This window comes from Oncorhynchus kisutch, linkage group LG4 (assembly GCF_002021735.2).
Source record: "Oncorhynchus kisutch isolate 150728-3 linkage group LG4, Okis_V2, whole genome shotgun sequence".
Taxonomy (NCBI): Eukaryota; Metazoa; Chordata; class Actinopteri; order Salmoniformes; family Salmonidae; genus Oncorhynchus; species Oncorhynchus kisutch.
Genome location: NC_034177.2, coordinates 61,753,476 through 61,774,494, shown reverse-complemented (window position 1 = coordinate 61,774,494; position 21,019 = coordinate 61,753,476). Strand labels below are relative to the sequence as shown.

General features: G+C 44.6%; 1 protein-coding gene and 1 non-coding gene across 2 annotated transcripts in view; both read right to left on the bottom strand.

The window, feature by feature from the left end:
- dntt (deoxynucleotidyltransferase, terminal) overlaps window positions 1-21,019 on the bottom strand; it is a 142,869-nt gene that overhangs the window by 16,689 nt on the left and 105,161 nt on the right. The window contains exons 8-10 of the mRNA XM_020479920.2: window positions 17,522-17,624; window positions 11,425-11,679; window positions 10,661-10,744 (exon numbers count right to left, since the gene is read on the bottom strand). Coding sequence (XP_020335509.1) covers window positions 10,661-10,744; window positions 11,425-11,679; window positions 17,522-17,624 — 442 coding nt within the window. The remainder of the gene's footprint in view (window positions 1-10,660; window positions 10,745-11,424; window positions 11,680-17,521; window positions 17,625-21,019) is intronic.
- On the bottom strand, window positions 13,368-13,440 carry trnae-uuc (transfer RNA glutamic acid (anticodon UUC)). The gene has a single exon. It is a non-coding gene; the product is annotated as a tRNA-Glu (tRNA).

Below are 21,019 nucleotides of genomic sequence, written 5' to 3'. Positions count from 1 at the left end.
GCAAGCTCCTGGGTGCCAAGAAGCTGACGGCTACAAAAAGCTTATTTTTTGAGTTATCTTCGCCAAAGGCTGTTTAACCAAGTAGTAGCTCCTAGGTGCCAATAATCGTGTCCATGCCATTCATTTGAATTTTCTTAATTAACATTGGAAATTAAGTCCCCCCCCCCAATGTCTTACCAGTCTACACATATTGTAACATGTGTGAACCACTGTCAAATATAAGTTGAAATCCACATTCTTAGTCTCTAAAAAGTTGGATTTAACACAGGTTTCAGTAACAATTTACTTTGACTAATTAATTTCTTACACACTTATAAGCATTTCATTAATGTGTTATAACAGGTCCTAACCGCATTATTAAAGTGAAATGAGACTGTTTTAACACGCTTAAATGTCTTACTCACGTTGGCCATGGAGAACGAGAACCCACAATCCTTGGGAGCAGGCCGCGTCGGTGGCACTGTGTTATCCTCAAAGTGGGCGAAGAAGGTGTTTAGCTTGTCTGGGATCAAGACGTCGGTGTCCGCAACATGGCTGGTTTTCCCTTTGTAATCCGTGATTTTCTGTAGACCTTGCCACATACGTCTCGTGTCTGAGCCATTGAATTGCGACTCCACTTTGTCTCTGTATTACGTTTTGCCTATTTGATTGCCTTATGGAAGGAATACCTACACTATTTGACCATATTCCCAGTCACCTTTCCATGGTTAAATGCGGTGTTTCAGCTTTCAGTTTTGCGAGAATGCTGCCATCCATCCTCGGTTTATGATTTGGGTAGGTTTTAATAGTCGCCGTTGGAATAACATCCCCTATACACTTCTAGAGGAACTCAGTCACCGTGCCAGTGTAAGCGCCAATTTTGTATTTTTATCTTTAAATGTAACCTTTATTTAACCAGGAAGGGCTCATTGAGATTTAAAATCTCTTTTTCAAGAGCGTCCTGGCCAAGATAGGCAGCACCAAGTCATGACAAAAATGACAGACAAACAACATGAAAAACTACCAGTAATCTAGTAAAAACCATAGAATTCACAAGAGTATAACAAAATCAAAACAAAATGTTGATTCTGCGTGATCAAAACAATCTTGAAGCATCAATTCCAATTGGTCAGACGAGCGTTGAATAGACCTTAGCACAGGTTATTCCTGTTTGAGTTTCTGCCTATAGGAAGGGAAGAGCAAAATGGAGTCGTCATCTGATTTGCCGAAGGGAGGGCGGGGGAGGGCCTTGTTGGCATCTCGAAACGGCAAGTAGCAGTGATCTATTGTTTTCCCTAAATGAGTACTACAGTCAATGTTTTATAGAACTTCGGGAGCTTTTTCCTCAAATGTGCTTATTTAAAATCCGCAGCTACAATAAATGTGGCCTCGGGATATGTAGTTTCCAGTTAAATAAAGTTCAGTGTAGTTCCTTGAGGGCCGTCATGGTATCGGCTTGAGGGAAATATACATGGATGTGACTATAACCAAAGATAATTATCTTGGGAGGTAATACGGTCGGCATTTTATTGTGAGGTATTCTAGGTTGGGTGAACAACATTACTGTATTTTTTTCCTGTATGTTATCACAATCACACCGTGAGTAGCTAATCATGAAGCATACACCCCCGCCTATCTTATTCCCGGAGAGCTCTTTATTCCTGTCTGCTCTGAGAACCCAGCTGGCTGTATGGACGGGGAAAGTATTTCCCAAGAGAGCCATGATTCCATGAAACAGAGTATGTTACAGTCCTTGATGTCTTTCTGGAAGGAGATCCTCACCCTTAGCTCGTCTAATTTATTGTCCGACACTGAATATTAGTGAGTAATATACAGTACTCAGAAGTGGTGGATGGTGTGCCCACCTCCACCCCGAATACCTCTTCTCCGCCAGCGGCAACTTGGAGGAGCCTCTGGGATAAGTTCAATTTCCCTGTGGGGTATGAACAAAGGATCCAATTTGGGAAAGTCGAATTCCTGGTCGTAATGCTGGTATCCAAAAGTTATTTCCGGCTGTATGTAATAACACACAAAAAACGTTCTGGGCTAATAATGTAAGAAATAACATTGCAAAAAAAAGAAAAACACAGAAAAGTTGCTTAGGAGCTAGAAGCAGAGGTGCCATGTCTGTTGGCAAGTCAGACTCATTGAATAAAAAAATCTTTGTCCAATTCGAGGTGAGTAATCTCTCTTCTAATATCCAGAGGATCTTTTCGGTCATAAGAGACGGTAGCAGCAACATTATGTACAAAATAAAAAACACAAAATAGCACAAATGGCAGCCATCCCCTTCAGCTCCAATACTGTATGTACATGTATGAGTCTGAAATGGGGAATTTCATTGAAAGTTCTGAACGTGAATATTTGTGTAAATCTATTCAAGAAAAGTCCAACAGAAAAATGTCAATGGTAGGATTCTTTGGTGATGTCCTCAGCAGTTGTTTTTTTTATGCTACATCTGGAAAATGTAGATAAAATGTTCCTATCTGTGTTGTGTCTGTATTAGTTTGATAAGTGAGGCATGTTTATACATACTTTAGGAATACTGTTTGAGATCCCAGAATGCCTTGTCAGCAGCTGGGGAGAGGTAAGTGGAGACAGCTGGATCTCCAGGAGGCTTTGGAGAACCTGTCGGACGTGGATCACATGTTCTTGGGTGTAGCGGGAGAAGACAAGGATGTCATCAAGGTAGACGAAGACGAACTAGTTCAACATGTCATGGAGAACATCATTAACCAGAGACTGGAACACAGTAGGGGCGTTGGTAAGGCCAAATGGCATGACCCGATACTCATTGTGACCACTGGACGTGTTGAAGGCAGTCATCCACTCGTTCCCTTCCCGAATCCGCACCAGGTGGTAGGTGTTCCATAGGTCCAGATTGGAAAACACGGTGGCCCCCTGGAGCGGCTCAAAGGCCAAGGAGATGAGAGGTAGCGGGTACTGGTTCTTCACCGTGATGTCGTTAAGACCCCGGTAGTCGTTGCACGGGCCCAGGGTTTTGTCCTTCTCCACTAAGAAGAATCCTGCTCCGGTGGGGGAGGCAGAAGGATGGATGAACACTGCAGCTAGGGAGTCCTCAATGTAGGTCTCCATAGCCTTGGTGTCCAAACCCGACAGTCATCCCCTGGGTGGAGTGGTGTCTGGGAAAAGGTCAATCCCACAGTCATATGGTCGGTGCAGCGGCAGCGAAGTGGGCAGCGCCTTACTGAACACCTGCCGGAGGTCCTAGTACTCCTCGGGAATGGTGGAGAGGTCCAGGGCAACTTCCGAGCCCCCAGGAAGAGGTCCCAGGGCAGGCTGCACTGACTTCAGGCAATGGGCGTGACAGAACCTGCTCCAGCCCATGATAGCACTGGCAGACCAGTCAATGAGGGGATTGTACCATTGGAGCCAGGAGAATCCCAATACCACGGGAACCTGAGGAGACGTAATGATCCCTGACACATGTAGGTTGATGGGGGTTGTATTGTGGGTGACCCGGTCTATAGAGCGCCCGTCCAGTGCTCTATAAAGTCCATGGAAATAGAGAGGGGCTGAGTGGGTATACCCAACTCGGAAGCGTCCATAAAGCTCTCATTGGTGCCAGAGTTGATAAGTACCCAGAGAGATTTCGACTGGTTCCCCCACAGCAACATGGCATGAAAAGGGATGCAAGTAAGGGGAGAAGAAAAGTTCTCCGTATGGCCCATCCGGTTCTCTCGGCAACGGAGCCGTCGGGGACTTCCGGGATACCTCGGAGGCGAGGTGGAATCCTTGGACGGGTGAGTGAAATAGAATCTCCTCTCCTTACTTAGTTCCCCTAGTTGCCCATCGATCTGAATGGTCAAGGCGATACTCCGTGTAGGAACATGTCGAACAGCGCTTCCGGATTCCAAGCACTCTCAGCCGCCAAAGTGCTGAAATCCACCGTGTAGTCTGCCACACTGCGGGAGTCTTGACGCAGCTAGAGCAGCTTGCGAGCAGCCTTTCTCCCAGATAACAGAGAATCAAACACCTTCCGAACCTCCTCCACAAACTCCTCCAGACTGAGGCAGACGGCGGGCGGATTGTTGCTCCCACACCACCGTGACCAAAGGCGATTGCCCTCCCGGACATCAGCGTTATGATGTACGCTATCCTCAAGCAGTCCGAGGGGAACGAAGAAAGCTGCAGCCCAAAAATTCTCCAGCGTAGCGCGCCGGAGGAGGTAAGTGGGGTTCTCAGGACAATAGGGTAGGCTGGGAGATTACAGGTGTGATGCTCTGCCCAGTGGAGAATCTAAGGAATTGCTCCAGCAAGGTATCGAATGCCTGGTTATGGTGTTCTGTCACAGTATGAAGTCCCTCCATAAGACCTTGAAGACTCCTTGTGTTTTCCAAGGGTGGCTCCTTGCAGGGAGACAGCATTGTGGAGGTGGTCTGAGTCTACTGGGTCAGTCATAGCGAGTTCGTACTATCAGGTTTCAGGTATGACCCAGATGCAGACAGTGTCAAAGAAACAAAAGATTATTTCTAGTACAGGGGTAGGCAAATGAGTGGTCAAAGGCAGGCAGAGGTCAGTAATCCATATAGGGTGCAAAAGGTCCGGAACGACAGGCAGTCTCAGGGTCAGGGCAGGCAGAACAGTCAAAACCGGGAAGGACTGGAAAACAGGAGCAAGACCAGACAGGAGCAGGGGAACAAACTCTGGTAGGTTTCACGTAACAAAAATAACTGGCAGCAGACAAACAGAGGACACAGGTTTCTTTTCTCACATTGTTACAACCTGTGATGACTGGTAAGGCGTTCGGGATTATAGACATGCCTTCTGTGACTGGATTTTTTCCCCCCCGGAAACAGGTAAACCAGAGGGCTTGTAAATATTTGCGTCTGGGGGAGACCAATGTGTCAGGTCTCCCTCGCGAAGAGGCTACTGTCCCAGAACACCATGTTATTGGCGGTATGCCCATTATTATATAATGGAGGAGCAAATGGGGATTTGCATCGAAAGTAGATCAACAAAATCGACATACTTCCAGTTTTTATTAAAAAAATTATCCAGGAGGATTTTGCACCATGTTTGCTTAATAAATGTCAATGCTGTATGAGGGGTCCTTCAAGTTTGTCCCAGCATTGCATTGACTACCGCACACGCTAGAAAATCTCTCCCGCCAATTTAAGCACCACCTTCACCCAAAGCTAATACATCCAAATAACCGGCGATGAAAAACCCAGGCACAAGAACTACTGGTGCTCGTTAACGGTTGCATCCCATAGTCTCTTGACAGATCAAATCAAACCACATTTTATTTGTCACATGCGCCGACTACAACAGGTGTAGTAGACCTTACAGTGAAATGCTTACTTGCAAGCCCTTAACCAACAATGCTTTCAGAAGTTTTATGAAGTGTTAAGTAAAGAATAGATAAGTAAATAAAAGTAACAAATAATTCAACAGCAGCAGTAAAATAAACAGTAAAGAGGCTATATACAGGGGGCACCGGTACAGAGTCAATGTACGGTGGCACCATGTAGGTAGAGTTAGTGACAATGCGTATGTAATAAACAGAGAGTAGCTGCAGTGTAAAAGAGGGGTCTGGGTATCGCTTTGATTAGCTGTTCAGGAGCCTTATGGCTTGGGGGTGGAAGCTGTTAAGAAGCCTTTTGGACCTAGACTTGGAGCTCCGGTACTCCACCGCACCGAGAACAGTCTATGGCTAGGGTGGCCGGAGTCTTTTACAATTTTTAGAACCTTCCTCTGATCTACGGTACCATTTATGTTTACGTGGTCTATCCACGAGAGGTTATAATAAGGTGAACGCTCAAAATCTCAAACTGCCTCTCCTGATGCGTAAAGACACTCTACCCTCCTTTGTCTGTTCACCTGTCTGTATGTTTGTCTGTCACACCTCCCTCTCTGAGGGACAAAACATTAAACCCAGAGCATTTCCTCCCGATCCTCTCCTCCCATCACTCTCCTTTTTGAGAATGACCTCTTTCCAAGCAGTTTTATCCTCTCTGCAAACAGTGCCTTTCAGCACCAGCTAGGGAGTGTTCAAAAAACACAGCTCCCCAAAGCCCAGTGCAATTGCCCCGGTATTGTCCACACATCCGCTGCTCTGAGAATGGAGGGAGGGGGAGGAAGACAGAGTTGTGAACACTCCACATGCTGCATCTGAAATATGACAGGCAGCTCTACACACAACTCACTGTAAACTAGAGTGTTTCCGGAGGATTTTCTTTTTTTTACTGAATGTTACAAACTGCAACAGATGTGAACTTAACTGAGAGGGAATAAGATTGGATTGTGGTGTTGAGAATTTCCTCTGAATGTCTGACAACAGACCAAAACAATTTTGGTCCCAAAACACTTTCTTTTTACAGTGTGAAATGTCTATTAAATGGGTAAATTGTAAATTGAAATACTAGCTCTGCATATTTGCAAGGCAAAGTTTCTGAGTTTCAGACCCACCTCTAACCTTAAATGCAGTACACCAGGTTTTGAGCTCAGAAGCCACCCTGCTCCACACTTGGGAACAGTGATTGTTTCATAGTGTTAAAATATTCTGATAAAGCCTAGTTCATCTTAGTTTTATCACTGTCCTTCCAACTCAATGACACTTCAAAAGCACAGTTTGGCTCCAGTTCCTGTTGTTTTCAGAGGAGAGGTGGATAGTGAGACTCCTAGGAGGTGATAGAATATACATGTCTCCTCTCATATCACCACACTGCTACAGCTAAAGCCAGGATATCAGACTCCAAAACGTCCTGACCACCACATCATTAATCACACTGTTACATTTGGCTTTGAGTAATTACCCTCTGTGAGATACTTCTTCACACACACGCACACACACATACACACTGCATGACACACACACATACACACACATACACACTGCATGACACACACACATACACACTGCATGACACACACACACACACACACACACACACACACACACACACACACACACACACACACACACACACACACACACACACACACACACACACACACACACACACACACACACACAAAGAGACTCACATACTGATAAATAGTAATAATCACACATACATTACTTATGCAGCATACATTCATACTTACACACTAGCACATACAGTAGAGAAACACATTTGCATATGCATTTGTGTTGGCAAATACTCATACTTTTCTTTACATATACGCACTCTAGCTCACGCACACATACTCCCACACGCAGGGAATTTCAAGGGTACACCGTGCAGTAGAGGGCTGTGTTTAGGAGGTGTTGGACAGGTCATGGAGCCCTCCTGCTCGGGGAGGGGGTCAGTAAGTCTGGGCCTGATGAAATCCTCCACCTGTCCTCATTCATCAAGCCCACAACACATATTAATTATCCCACACCTTCAGCCTAACAGCAGAGGACAGACGCTCACCCCAACTCCCCACTCTTCGCTCCCATAGAACACAGTCCCTCACTCACATACTAGGCTAATGTACTCTTTAAATACAGCTGCAGTACTACTATATTGATCTGAGGCCTTGGGAGTATGTCTCTGTCCTAATATGGACACCGTACAGAATGACTGTAATATGTATAAAAATACGCCATTTAGAAGACACTTTTATTCAAAATGAACTACAGTCATGTGTGCATACATTTGTTGTATGGGTGGACCCAGTAGGAATTGAACCCACAATCTTTGGCGGTGCAAGCGCCATGCTCTACGAACTGAACCACACAGGACTGTAGTACTCCAAAGCTGTGATGTTTGTATAGTAAGTCAAACTGCAAGTTATTGCTACTGCCTTATAACAAGCTGTCTTGAAAGGCATTTACTCTCATTCTCAAGGTTATTCCCCTGAACCCCTTCCTTAATTGGGAGTGGATCATTAGTGTGTTAAGACATATTTTTTTAAACCACATTACATATTACAGTGAGACAGAGAAAGTCGTGCATCCGTGCAGTGAGGGCTCTTTGAAGCACATGACAAGATAAAAGTCCTCTAAATGACTGTGCTTGGGCTTCAATGGTTGGGTGGCGACAAGTAACCCCCCCCCCCTCCCTCCTAATCAGCCCATTCCCATATCTCCCATTTTGTCTTGCCACAAGTCAGATGCAGAGCACCGACTCACTGGGAAAAGATTGGTCAATTAGGACGGCCACAAAGATAAAAGTCCCATTATCTGAGCAGTAGCGGCCATACGTTGATCCAATTAATGAGGGCTTTTCAACAGTGACGAGGGCCGGACAGAGAGGGACCACTCCTCCCTGCCTAGAGCGAACAGAAGAACAGAAAGAATGATCAATTATCTATGGAGTTGGAGGCAGCACGGTGACTTAGACAGTTAATTGATCTTCATTACCTTAATTATGGCTGCAATGTGGAGCGGAGAGCTGAAAAACACTGTTGAATGATTCCGTCAGAACCTATACCCTTTTAAGTGATCTGCCGACCTTGAAACTAGCAGTGAAACTGCAGTCTGTGTCAAAGTGAGCCTAAATAAGTGAGGTATGTGTGTGTGTGTGTGTGTGTGTGTGTGTGTGTGTGTGTGTGTGTGTGTGTGTGTGTGTGTGTGTGTGTGTGTGTGTGTGTGTGTGTATATATGCATACATACGTGTGCATGCAGATAACAAAAAACATCTCAATTTATCAAAATGTTCACAACGCTTTCCTCGTTAAACTCGAAAACTCAACCATACACTCCATCCCACCAGATCCCAGATCTCCTTGTGAGTGTAAATGTATGTGATCGGATCACTCATATCCTCCCAGCACACGGTTCACTGCACAGCCTGTGTGCTTCTCTCTGTTCTTGTGTTTGAATAAACAACATCTGAGATGGCAGCGTCTGTACAATATGTGTCATGAAGCTGCCACCCTGCTCTCTTTATGTCCTGACCCCTGTTCCCCAGGGAGGGGGTTATGGGAACATTGTGGTGACAGGTCAGTGACATTCCTGGCACCCCTGTCCCGCTCCACTCACTCCTCAAGATGCCCCCCCCCCCCCCCCCCCCCGGCCCTGTAAATGTACTTTAGACGAGATACATTTCTTCAGGATACCATGCTTTTTGCAGGGCTAAGTGTATGCATAACCTGTCAGCTGAGACTGTGACACATTGTCTTATGTTATATTTGTTCAGGGGGATTTTAGGGTAAAGCTTTAGGATGATCCTTAAAGGTAAAGATATATTTTGAATATGTGTGTTTTATTGTTCAAACACTTAAAGAGACACTTCAAAACGTTTCAACTTCATATTCATCATCTCCAGCACCACCCCAACATCAGCATATGTGAAAATGGTTTCTACGTTTTGTAGTAAAAAATATATAGAGAAAGATAAGTGTTTCCAATGACGTCAGTTGTGTGCATCATGTGATTTTAACCAATCATGTGTAGGCATTGCCTACTAATTGCCTTCTAATTGTCTACTAATTGGTTGATGATGTTGGGGTGGTGCTGGAGATGATGAATATGAATATGAAGTTGAAACATTTTGAAGTTTCCCTTTAAGTGGTTGAAAAATGAAGCACACTTATTCAAAATGTATCTACCACAACTTCACACCATAGTATGTAGCTTATAGTGCAGTAGTAACAGAGCAATAATAGTAACCCTCTGTGAGAAAGGGACTAATTACATCTTGAATCCAAACAAAAGGGATAATGTCCTTAAACTGAGTGTAATAAGGTCTTGCTGTGTGGGCAAGTGAGGGGTTAATGTGATGAAGTCTAACGAGATGTAAACGGATATAACGGAGACGCAATTGAATACATTCTGAAATGTGTAAATGAACCTTGTGCTTCCCAGCGAAATTAACTTCGCCTAGCAAGCTTCTACCAGATCAAATTAAACTGTTTCGAAGGATTTTATTCACTTATAACGGCAAAGCTGATTATTTTAGATTGCTTCTTGTTTTAGTGTGTATTTCGGGAATGGGTGTGTGTGTATTGCTGATGTGCGTGCATGCATCTGTCTGCGTGTGCATTTGTACGCACGCGTGTTTGTGCATGTGTGTTTTTTTTCTGTGTGCGTGGCTTCGTATGTACGTGCGCGCGCGCGTGTGTGTGTGTGTGGCGCATCATGGCCCCTCACAGCAAGCAAAAAAAATGTTTGTCCTCACGCCAATATCGAGTTTCTGCTCACTCAGAGGAGGCATCAAATATTTTAAGATAATGTGTCTGTGTATCCCCAGCCCACGCATTCTAACACCCAAGCCTAATCCCTCCAATAACCTTTGAGGACAAGGGCTTTGCTGTAATTCACCACCTAAATTCATAAACACGCACTGTGTGCGGAGGCTAAACTTTTGTGCAAATCCCACCTGAAACTGCACTCTGCACAAAACCACAGATAGACGTTTTTACTCAGTACAATGCATTGCAAGGACTGCTCTCTCTCTCTCTCTCTCTCTCTCTCACACTCTCTCTCTCTCTCTCTAAAGAATTTCTACCAGGATCAAGTGAGGGGAAATTTGAATGACTTCATGGAGTTGCTGCTCTCGTTCAGTTTACTCTCAGAATAAGCTCAAGCTTGGCTTCCACATGTTTTCAATACGTTTGCAAAAGCACACAGAAATACAGGCACAGCTACTGTACTTGCACAACACTAGGTGACTTTAAAAATAGTAAAGATATATTGAGCATCACCACGCCTGGAACAGAACTGGTCTATAACAAATGGCTGCACCTTGTATTCTTGTTGCACTCTATCTGAGGGAACACACAGTACCTTGGTTTTGTCATACAGGGCGTGGTTGTCAAGACACATCCCCCTCTCCTTCCTGGCAAACCTCCTCAGATCTCTCTCAAACTGCTGTGGAAGAATATAATCACAATTCATATTTCTTCTTCTCCTTTTTCATTTCATTTATCTCCCTTTTCCGCCACCCTCGGGTTACTTTATTCCTCAACAGCAAGACGTCTGCCATATTAGATCAGTTCCTGGGATTTAGCTATGTATTCATTCATAGCTGCAGGATGATGTTTGGGTTGTGGGGGTGCTGCAATTTTTATAGCCGTTACAGACGGCTATATCAGTCCGCTCATGCAGGACTAGAAAAGGAACAGTACACAAATTCTGTGAATTTTTTCAGGGGGTAATGTGGCACCCTCAGCACCCTCAGCACCCTCAGCACCCTCAGCACCCTCAGCACCCTCAGCACCCTCAGCACCCTCAGCACCCCTACTTCCCATTGCTTTGTATGTATTTCTCATCATCAATGTTTTTTTTCTGGTTATTGACTACTCTGTCGAGCGCTATGTGAATTGGATCATTTTTTTCTCCCCAAATTGAATTTTTCCTTATTCAAACGTGTCCTGAGAGCAGCTCTGCCTCGAGAGCAGAAACAAATGTGAATCGTTGCCCTCAGAACAAGATTGAATAAGGAAATCTCCACCAAGCTTGTTTTTGTTATGGTTTTAGTCAATGGAGGAATGAATGTGGATGTCTTGGCGTCCACATTCATTTTTTACATGAATTTGATCCATGCTTACCCTGGAGCCAGTCCAGCCCAGGAGGGCAAAGGCATAGCGGTCAACAGGTGGGGCCACCAGGTCCACCCGTACGGCCCTCCAGCCCCTGCTCTCCCCTGGGTCCTTCTGCAGCCCTTCATCCCTCTCCATCTGTCCCTCCTCCAGTCTCAGGATCAGGAAGCACTTCTCGAAGTGGTCCATGGCCTCGAACCTGCGACTAGGCAGCTTGCTCATGTCAACGGTGGAGCCCTGGTGCTCACAGTATAGCAGAATGCCCTTGTGAGGAGATAATATTAATAATTGTGGACATAGAGGCACTGTTATATAATAAAATAAATATTGACATTATAAATGTAATATAGGTATTGACATTGTACATTTTATGCTGCTACTGTACTTCAGTGCCTGGTGTATTTTATTATGAATATTGAGTTGTGAATTTGCACATTTCTATATAGCCTCGCAGTAGAAGCATATCATTATGCAAATATCAAAGTAAAAATTGCCTGAAAATCAAGCAGGTTTAATCACAGGGCTGTTAGGTAAGCCAAGTAACATGAAACATCTGGAACCATTGGAAACATATGTCTAGACCTGCCACCAGTTTATGGTCTGCCACTGAGTTAAATAAGCCAACTGTGAGATCCCAACTAAATAACAACCTTCAACATCTCGAACAATAGGGGGCCAGTCTGACTCACTGGCACACGGTTCCACTTCATGGAAAATAAAATCACTCCCAAGTAAGACATCCCTTTTAAGCGGAAGGAAAGAAAGTAAGAGAGAGGGAGAGAGAGAGAGAGAGAGAGAGAGAGAGAGAGAGAGAGAGAGAGAGAAAGAGAGAGAGAGAGAGAGAGAGAGAGAGAGAGAGAGAGAGAGAGAGAGAGAGAGAGAGAGAGAGAGAGAGAGAGAGAGAGAGAGAGAGAGAGAGAGAGAGAGAGAGAGAGAGAGAGAGAACGAATTGGGTGAGAGATACTAGAGAAAGAGAGAGTGGGAGATATAGAAAGAAAGAGGAAGATGGTTGGGGGATGACAACAGAGAAGAAAGAGATATATGAGGAGAGATACGGTTGGATAAGAGAAAAGGGAGAGCGGGAGCTGAGTAGATCAGATGAGATGGGGGACAGATAGTGAAGAGTAAGGCAGTAGCAGGAAGAGGATTGATTTCCTCTGGGCTTTGGCCCGGGTGGTTATGTAGCTTCCCCAGTCCAGGAGCGCTAAGGAGATTAACATTACAAATTGTCAATTTAATTCCAGCACCCACAGTAATTGTGGGGATGCTGTGTTCCTCTTGCTGCCCATAAATCTGCCAGGCTCTTCTTAAAACAGCAATCAGCAGTAGAAATAATAGCAAAGAGGCCTCGCCACCCCTCGTTTGGTCAAAAGCTGAGGGATGAGGCTGGATGAATTGAACCACTCTCAAATTCATAGACAGAGCTATGAATTCAAACATTGACCATCCATGAAATCAAAATGATAGTTGTACCCATGTTTTGAGGCATGTATCCTTGCTTTAGTGTTTTTCTTTGATCACAAACAGAGTAATACAAGCTTATATTTTGGGTTCAGACGGGGAAGGACAGTTGAACTAAGCTCATGAGGCATTTATAAGCTATAATCTTTAAGATTCAATGGGTACATGTTATTGGATGTAGCAACTCCTGATTGCCCCTTTGAAGAGCAATAATGGCAGGAGAACGTGCAGCTATGACCACTCCTCCTGTCCAACCAAGACACTGAGGTCAATCAAGAGACAAACACTACTGAGCCGGTACTTTCCGAACTTGTTCGACTGCATCGCCCTGCTTCATCAAAAGGAAACAGCGTTTCCCAGAGGGCATTGGGAGAGGAGATGACGACTGAGTCATTAACTGATGACATTGGAGGGACATTAACATTTTGGTCATTTAGCAGAGGCTCTTATCCAGAGAGACTTACAGTGGTGAGTGCATACATGTTTGTACTGGTCCACTGTGGGAATTGAACCCACGACCCTGGCATTGAAAGCGCCATGCTCTACCAACTGAGCCACACGGGATCCCCAAGGACTGTGCTCAGAGAAGTTGTCCTCGCCCCCTGACCCTCATCCCTGACGCCTCTGCTCCCCTTATTAGCTTCAGGAGCCAATCAGCTTGTCGTCAGAACCAAGAACCAACCATTCACTTCCCACTAGGAAAGGAACAGATTAGAAATCCTCCAACATGATCGTTCACACTACCAACATCCTCACTACCTACATTCCACATAGATTATGAAGCAAAAGCAGCTGTAATATGACTTAAATACGGGTTAAAAACAATCTCACATCAAAATGTATAGCCTAGGCAATTTCCTGTCACAAGTCGGTTGATGAAGAGAAACATACATCTTTTAAAACGCTTTAATGTAGGCCACTTATTCATACACCGCTAGATATTTCTGTCCCTTTCTGGCTGTACATTTCCTTCCTTTTGAGCTTTGAATCACTAAGGATGCCTTGAGCCAAAGGATTAATGAGTAGGCAACAGTTTTACAGACCATTAAGTGTCTGAACACGGGGGCCCTTCATTTAATGAAGCCTCCGGCCACACATGCACAAATCCACCGTAAAAAAAAGGGGACGTCTTAAAAGTTTCCGTCTCGGCAGCGCTGAGGGCTGTTTAGCGCAACGCAGCGCTGTAATCATCTCCTACACAGCAGGTAATGTCAGCAAGCATCCCAAAGTAAGCTTATTTCGCCATAACTGTTTACAGAGGGAATTACAGAGGCGGACGTGTTGCAGGGAGTTCATCTTTGAAGGAAGTTAAGCTGTGCCTTTCGGAGAGAGAAAAAACAACAACACAAACGCAATTGTGTGGCTTGTCAAATGTGATCTAAAAGGTCAGCGTTTTTTCTTATTTGATTATTTATTTGGTTTCGTACTTTTCAAGTGTGTGACAAACAGCTGACAAGCAGGCTGCCACCCTGGCCACATGCCCCAGAGGACAAAGCGAGAGGCGGTCACGGTGGCGACAGGACACGGGCTGCTGTGATCTAATGTCATATCCGCTCTGACTCAGAGCGAGAGACTTCAAACCCTCCCTTCAAGCCCCAGATTAGCGTGTGTTAGCAGGCTGTGTTTGAACCGTGTTTTCCTTTGATTCAGAGCTTTACCGGAACGGTCCGGTCTGATTGCTGAAATTAAAGTGAATCATTTTTTAAAAGTCAGTATGTGTGTGTTTGTGTGGGGGAAGGATGTGTGTGTGTGTGTGTGTGTGTGTGTGTGTGTGTGTGTGTGTGTGTGTGTGTGTGTGTGTGTGTGTGTGTGTGTGTGTGTGTGTGTGTGTGTGTGTGTGTGTGTGTGTGTGAGAGTGTAAGCGTGTGTGTGTGTGTGCGTGCGTGTGTGCGTGTGTGTGTGTGTAAGCGTGTGTGTGTGTGTAAGCGCGTGTGTGTGTGTGTAAGCGCGTGTGTGTGTGTGTGTGCGTGCGTGCGTGCGTGCGTGCGTGCGTGCGTGCGTGCGTGCGTGCGTGTGTGTGTGTGTGTGTGTGTGTGTGTGCGTGTGTGTTCATCCAATGTCAGTACAAGTAAAAAAAAAAAATCAGCTGCAGTTCTCTTTTAGGCAACACGACATCCATAGCAAATGGAGACATAAGGTTATGTTTAAGGTTTGGGATAGGGTTAAAACAGATATACAAAAGTTACAATATGATTCACTTTTGTACTGGGATTAAACCCTCAATGCTTGGAGCCATAGCTTGCGGTTTAAGCCCACCCTCAACCTCATCCCCATTGCGCTAGCTTGTTGCGAGCCTACTAGATGGTAACAGGCACTCGTGTTGCCCCTAGTGGACATTTGGAAATTGTCATGGAAATAAAATGCCACGGCAAGCCATAACTTCACCATTCTAAATATAGCGGGACAGCGAATAAACGACTGCCGACTGGGCTGCATCGATTGTGATTTTATTAAACCCAAAAAATTTCCCTGACTTTCCAATAACCCCAGTATCATGGTGATCGGTCATAGTCTCTCACTGAATGGGTTATTCAACCAGAAGGCAAATCTACCATACATACAGGTCCTAACCTCACAGTTTTCAGCTTACGTGACTCAAATCCCATAACATAACTAATTCATGCAGCCCTTGGTCCAATATATCCATAATCATATAATATCATTACATCAGTACTCAATTTAGCCAGTTAGCAACGAGCAAGCAGCAGGCAGGTGGCCTTCCGATACGATTCTGGTGTGCCGACAGCAGACTTGCTCACCGGCCTTACTGGTGGGGCGCCTGCTTTTAGATGCAAATCAACTCACCAGAGATGCAAATCTCGTCATAAGCGGCAAACTTTGCTCACCCGCTGGTGGTAGGACATGATAGCCTTCTGTGTTAGGAAGGCGAAAAATAGCAAGCGTGTACTACCATGGCAATTAATCTACAACCACCACCCGGACAGTTAGAGTGGATGATTAGTGTATGGTGGATGAGGCATCGCTCTCTCACGTTCTCTGTTGCTATTACCAGGGCAAATAGCTGCATCTCATCCATCTACTATAGAAAAGTCTGGCTGAGCTTGCACGTGCCCCCAAGTTATACTTTCATAACCAACAGAAAAAATGATGAAGCCCCTTTTAACAAGGACATTTCAAGATGGATGTATTTTTTACCTCCCCCAGGCTAAAGTTGAAAAAATGGCCATGATATTCGGCCTCGGCAAAGACATGTGGCCCCCGGAGGACCAGATCACAGATGACAAGGTTACACGACTTAGAGTCAACCTCTGCTACCTCCACTTAATCACGGTCTCTGGTGTTCCCTTCCCCGTGGACTCGTCACATTCTTCCGCCGTGCCAAGGGAACCATTATGGGGAAGTTCCTTCCCACCCTCCCCTCTCTTCTCCTCTCCCAAGGGTGGGAAGAACCAGCAGTAACCATCAGCAAGTTTTGTAGACCTTAGACCTGTGTGTGCGTGCGCACGCGCGGGTGTGTGTGTGTGCGTGCGTGCGTGCATAAGAGGGCACACGTTAGCATAGGAGGTAATTATCAGCAGGATGGCCTTCTGAAGCAAATGAAGGCTGGGGCGGATGGAAGGGGTGGAAGGAGGGAGGGAGATGTATTTTTAAACACAGGCAGCGATGACAAAGAGAGGCCTGCAGCAAGACCCGCAGCCCTGCTCTTCATCAAACACTCCTCTCTTTTTAGCCTCTCCAACGCGACATCCATTGAGGAGGGATGACTGTCTCAGCCCACCCCATCCCTCCCCCCCTCGCTGTTTCACTTCTCTCTCTCTCTCTCTCTCACTCTCTCAAACTGTATAAACTAAGGCCAAATTGTAATAATTTTCGTTACCAAGGCCCTCGATATTGGTGTGAATTTTATTTTATTGCCTCCTTTACGTGTCAACTCATATGCACTTGGCTCTGTAATCATCCTCTCCTCCAATCATTTTCTCCCTCTCCACACTGTACAGGTCACGAACCCAATTCTCCTCAGCCCTCTTGTCTTCTCCTCTGCTCTTATTACCCTCAACTCCACAAACAGGGGATAGACTTTCGTAATCTTTGTCTATTGTACTTTGTGATCATTATTTTCATCCTTTTTCTGAGAATTCTGTGTCTGAAAAGAATGATTTCATTTATGTTTAAGAGCGTTAGGCACATCATTCTCTGTCGTTGCGGTAGCTTGTGTGCACTAGGATGGTGGGGGGAGGAATCACAATTTCCATACCTTGTGGGAGACAAAACATTTGTTCTTTGTCAGCACTGAGTAAGCTGCTATCAAGGGTTTTAAGCTCTTTTCAACTATTAGTTTGATGTCTTGACATTTCAAGGATGCAAGGAAGTAGAATTGACCTTTATAATAAAACAGACTCTAAGGTAGAGTCAACCTTTACCGTAACTCCACACTCCAACCTTTACTGAAGTGAAACTCGAAACTCCACTCAATGTCTTAAAACCGTTGAGGATGCCATAATCCAAATACCACGGTGCTGTGCTTTTTTTTTACTATTGATCTTGGTAAAGAGTAACTAACCACTCTGTAACCTTCTATCTCTGAGGAGACTGATATTTCTTTTTGTACTGTATATCGTGTATAATTGCTATAATTTTGTTATTACATTGAGATGTTTATGTACGCAGTAGTACACCAACTTACCTGGTCTCTAAGTCTGTCGATCACACGAAGCAGTAGCCCCTCTTCTTTTCCCATCTCAGGCATGGTCAACAGGAAGTCCACATCGTGCCCGTACTCCTTCCCCCTGTGGGACAGAAAGTGACTTAAAGACGTCCTCCATAAATTTTTTCTCAATTTTACTGTTGAAAAGTGATATCCAATGTATAAATACAGTGAAGTACACAAACTAAAGGGTAAATAAATGTGTTTTGAGCAAATAGTGTTATTAGGCACAACTGCAAGGGCATTCAAAGAGTTTTTCTGATTGGGATTGCGTGATGTCATCAGCCTCCCCTGTCCGTGATGTCATCAGACCCCCTCTTCCTTGAGGAAAAATAGAGGAGCAATAGAGAACAAAAAGAGGAACGTTTTGTCTCCCAGTGTCTATTGGAAAGCAGACTGAACCAGGTTCCTATAGGACTTTGCATGTGCTTAACTTTATTCTGTTTATTTTAATCATAAAGACACTCTCTTGTCCTTGACAATGACAAGCATACTTCTAACATGATGCAGCCACCACCATGCTTGAAAATATGAAGAGTGTCAGTGATGTGTTGTATTGGATTTGCTCCAAATATAATGCTTTGTATTCAGGACATAAAGCAAATTTCTTCAACACATTTCTTTGCAGTTTTACTTTAGTGCCTTATTGCAAACAGGATGCATGTTTTGGAATATTTCATTTTTCGGTAGTCTTCCTTCTTTTCACTGTACTTTATGTTAGTATTGTGGAGTAACTACAATGTTGTTGGTCCATCCTCAGCGATCTCCTATCACAGTCATTAAACTGTTTACATTGGTCTCAGGCAACTGAGTTAAGAAGGACACCTGTATCTTTGTACTGCTGACTGGGTGTGAAAGGGATAGTCAATGTCTGCTTTTTAATTTTTTTACCCATCTACCAACATGTACCCTTCTACCCCATGTACCTGGTCTTTGTGGTTGAATATGTGTCTGAAATTCAATGCTCGACTGAGGGACCTTACAGATAATTGTATGTGTGAGGTACAGACATGAAGTAGTCATTCCAAAATAAAATAAAATAAAAATATATTTGTCACGTGTGAAATGCTTACTTTACAAGCCCTTAACCAACAATGCAGTTTTAAGAAACATTCCTAAAAAAAGGAAGAAATAAAAGTAACAAATAATTAAAGAGCAGCAGTAAAATAACAATAGCGAGGCTATATACAGGGGGTACCGGTACAGAGTCAATGTATGTGGGTACCGGTTAGTCAAGGTAATTGAGGTAATAAACTCCCCTTTTCAGGACCCTGTCTTTCAAAGATAATTAATAGAAATCCAAATAACTTCACAGATCTTCATTGTAAAGGGTTTAAACACTGTTTCCCATGCTTGTTCAATGAACCATAAACAATTAATGATCATGCACCTGTGGAACGGTCGTTAAGACACTAACAGCTTACAGACGGTAGGCAATTAAGGTCACAGTTGTGAAAACTTAGGACACTAAAGAAGCCTTTCTACTGACTCTGAAAAACACCAAAAGAAAGATGCCCAGGGTCCCTGCTCATCTGCGTGAACGTGCCTTCGGCATGCTGCAAGGAGGCATGAGGATGTGGCCAGGGCAATAAATTGCAATGTCTGTACTGTGAAACCCCTAAGACAGCTCTACAGGGAGACTGGACGGACAGCTGATCATCCTTGCAGTGGCAGATCACGTGTAACAACAACGGCACAGGGTCGATACATCGATACATTCGAACATCACACCTGCGGGACAGGTACAGGATGGCAACAAGAATTACACTAGGAACGGACAATCCCTCCATCAGTGCTCAGACTGTATGCAACAGCCTGAGAGAGGCTGGACTGAGGGCCTGTAGGCCTGTTGTAAGGCTGGTCCTCACCTGCAAGACAGGAATGTCAGTGTTCTGCCATGGCCAGCGACGAGCCTGGATCTCAATCCCATTGAGCACGTCTGGGACCTGTTGGATCGGAGGGTGAGGGCTAGGGCCATTCCCCCAAGAAATGTCCAGGAAATTGCAGGTGCCTTGGTGGAAGAGTGGGGTAACATCTCACAGCAAGAACTGGTAAATCTGCTCTCATGCATGTTTCAGTGTTACTTGCCTCGAAGTGAGCATAGAATTAATTTAGCTCATCTGGTAGGCTCGTGTTACTGGGCAGCTCTCGACTGTGCTTCCCTTTGTTGTCTGCAAAAGTTTGCAAACCCTGCCACATCCGACAAGCATCAGAGCCGGTGTAGTATGATTTGATCTTTGTCCTGAGTTGACCCTTTGCCTGTTTGATGGTTCATCAGAGGGAATAGCGGGATTTCTTATAAGCTTCCGGGTTAGAGTCCCACTCCTTGAAAGCGGCAGCTCTACCCTTTAGCTCAGTGCGGATGTTGCCTGTAATCCACTTCTGGGTATGTGCGTTCAGTCACTGTGGGGACGACATCATCAATGCACTGATTAAGCCTGTGACTGATGTGCTGTACCCCTCAATGCCATCGGAACAATCCTGTAACATATTCCAGTCTGTGCTAGCAAAACAGTCCTGTAGCTTAGCATCTGCTTCATCTGACCACTTTTTTTACTGACTGAGTCACTGGTGTTCCCTGCTTAAATGTTTGGAAGTAATTATGGTCAGATTTGTCAAATGGAGGGTGAGGGTGAGCTTTGTATGCATCTCTGTGTGTGGAGTAAAGGTGGTCTAGAGTTTTTTTCCTTCTGGTTGCACATTTAACATGCTGGTAGAAATTAGGTCAAATGGATTTCAGCTACTAGGAGCATCGCCTCTTGATGAACATTTTCCTGTTTGCTTATAGCTGTATACAGCTCATTGAGAGTGGTCTTAGTGTCAGCATACGTTTGTGGTGGTAAATAGACAGCTATGAAGAATATGGATGAAAGCTCTCTTGGTAGATAGTGTGGTCTACAGTTTATCATGAGATGCTCTACCTCAGGCGAGTAAAACCTTGAGACTTCCTTAGATATCGTGCACCAGCTGTTGTTTACAAATATACATAGACCGTCACCCCTTGTCTTACCAGAGGCTGCTGTTCTATCCTGCCGGTACAATGTATAACCCTTCAGATGTATATTATTAGTATCGTCATTCTGCCACGACTCGGTGAAACATAAGATATTACAATTTTCAATGTCCCGTGCTTTTAGGTCATCCATTTTATTATCCAGCGATTGTACGTTGGCCAATAGTACCGATGGCAAAGGCAGATTAGCCACTCGTCACCCGATCCTCACAAGGCACTCCAATCTCCTTCCGTGAAACCTCCGTCACTTTCTCCTGCGAATGACGGGGATGAGGGCCTGTTTGGGTGTCTGGAGTAAATCCCTCTCTTCTGACTCATTAAAGAAAAATTCTTCATCCAATTCAAAGTGAATAATCATTCATAAGAGACGGTAGCAGCAACATTATGTACAAAATAAGTTTGAAAAAATGTGAAAAAAAAACAATCAAAATAACACAGTTGGTTAAGAGCCCATAAAACGTCAG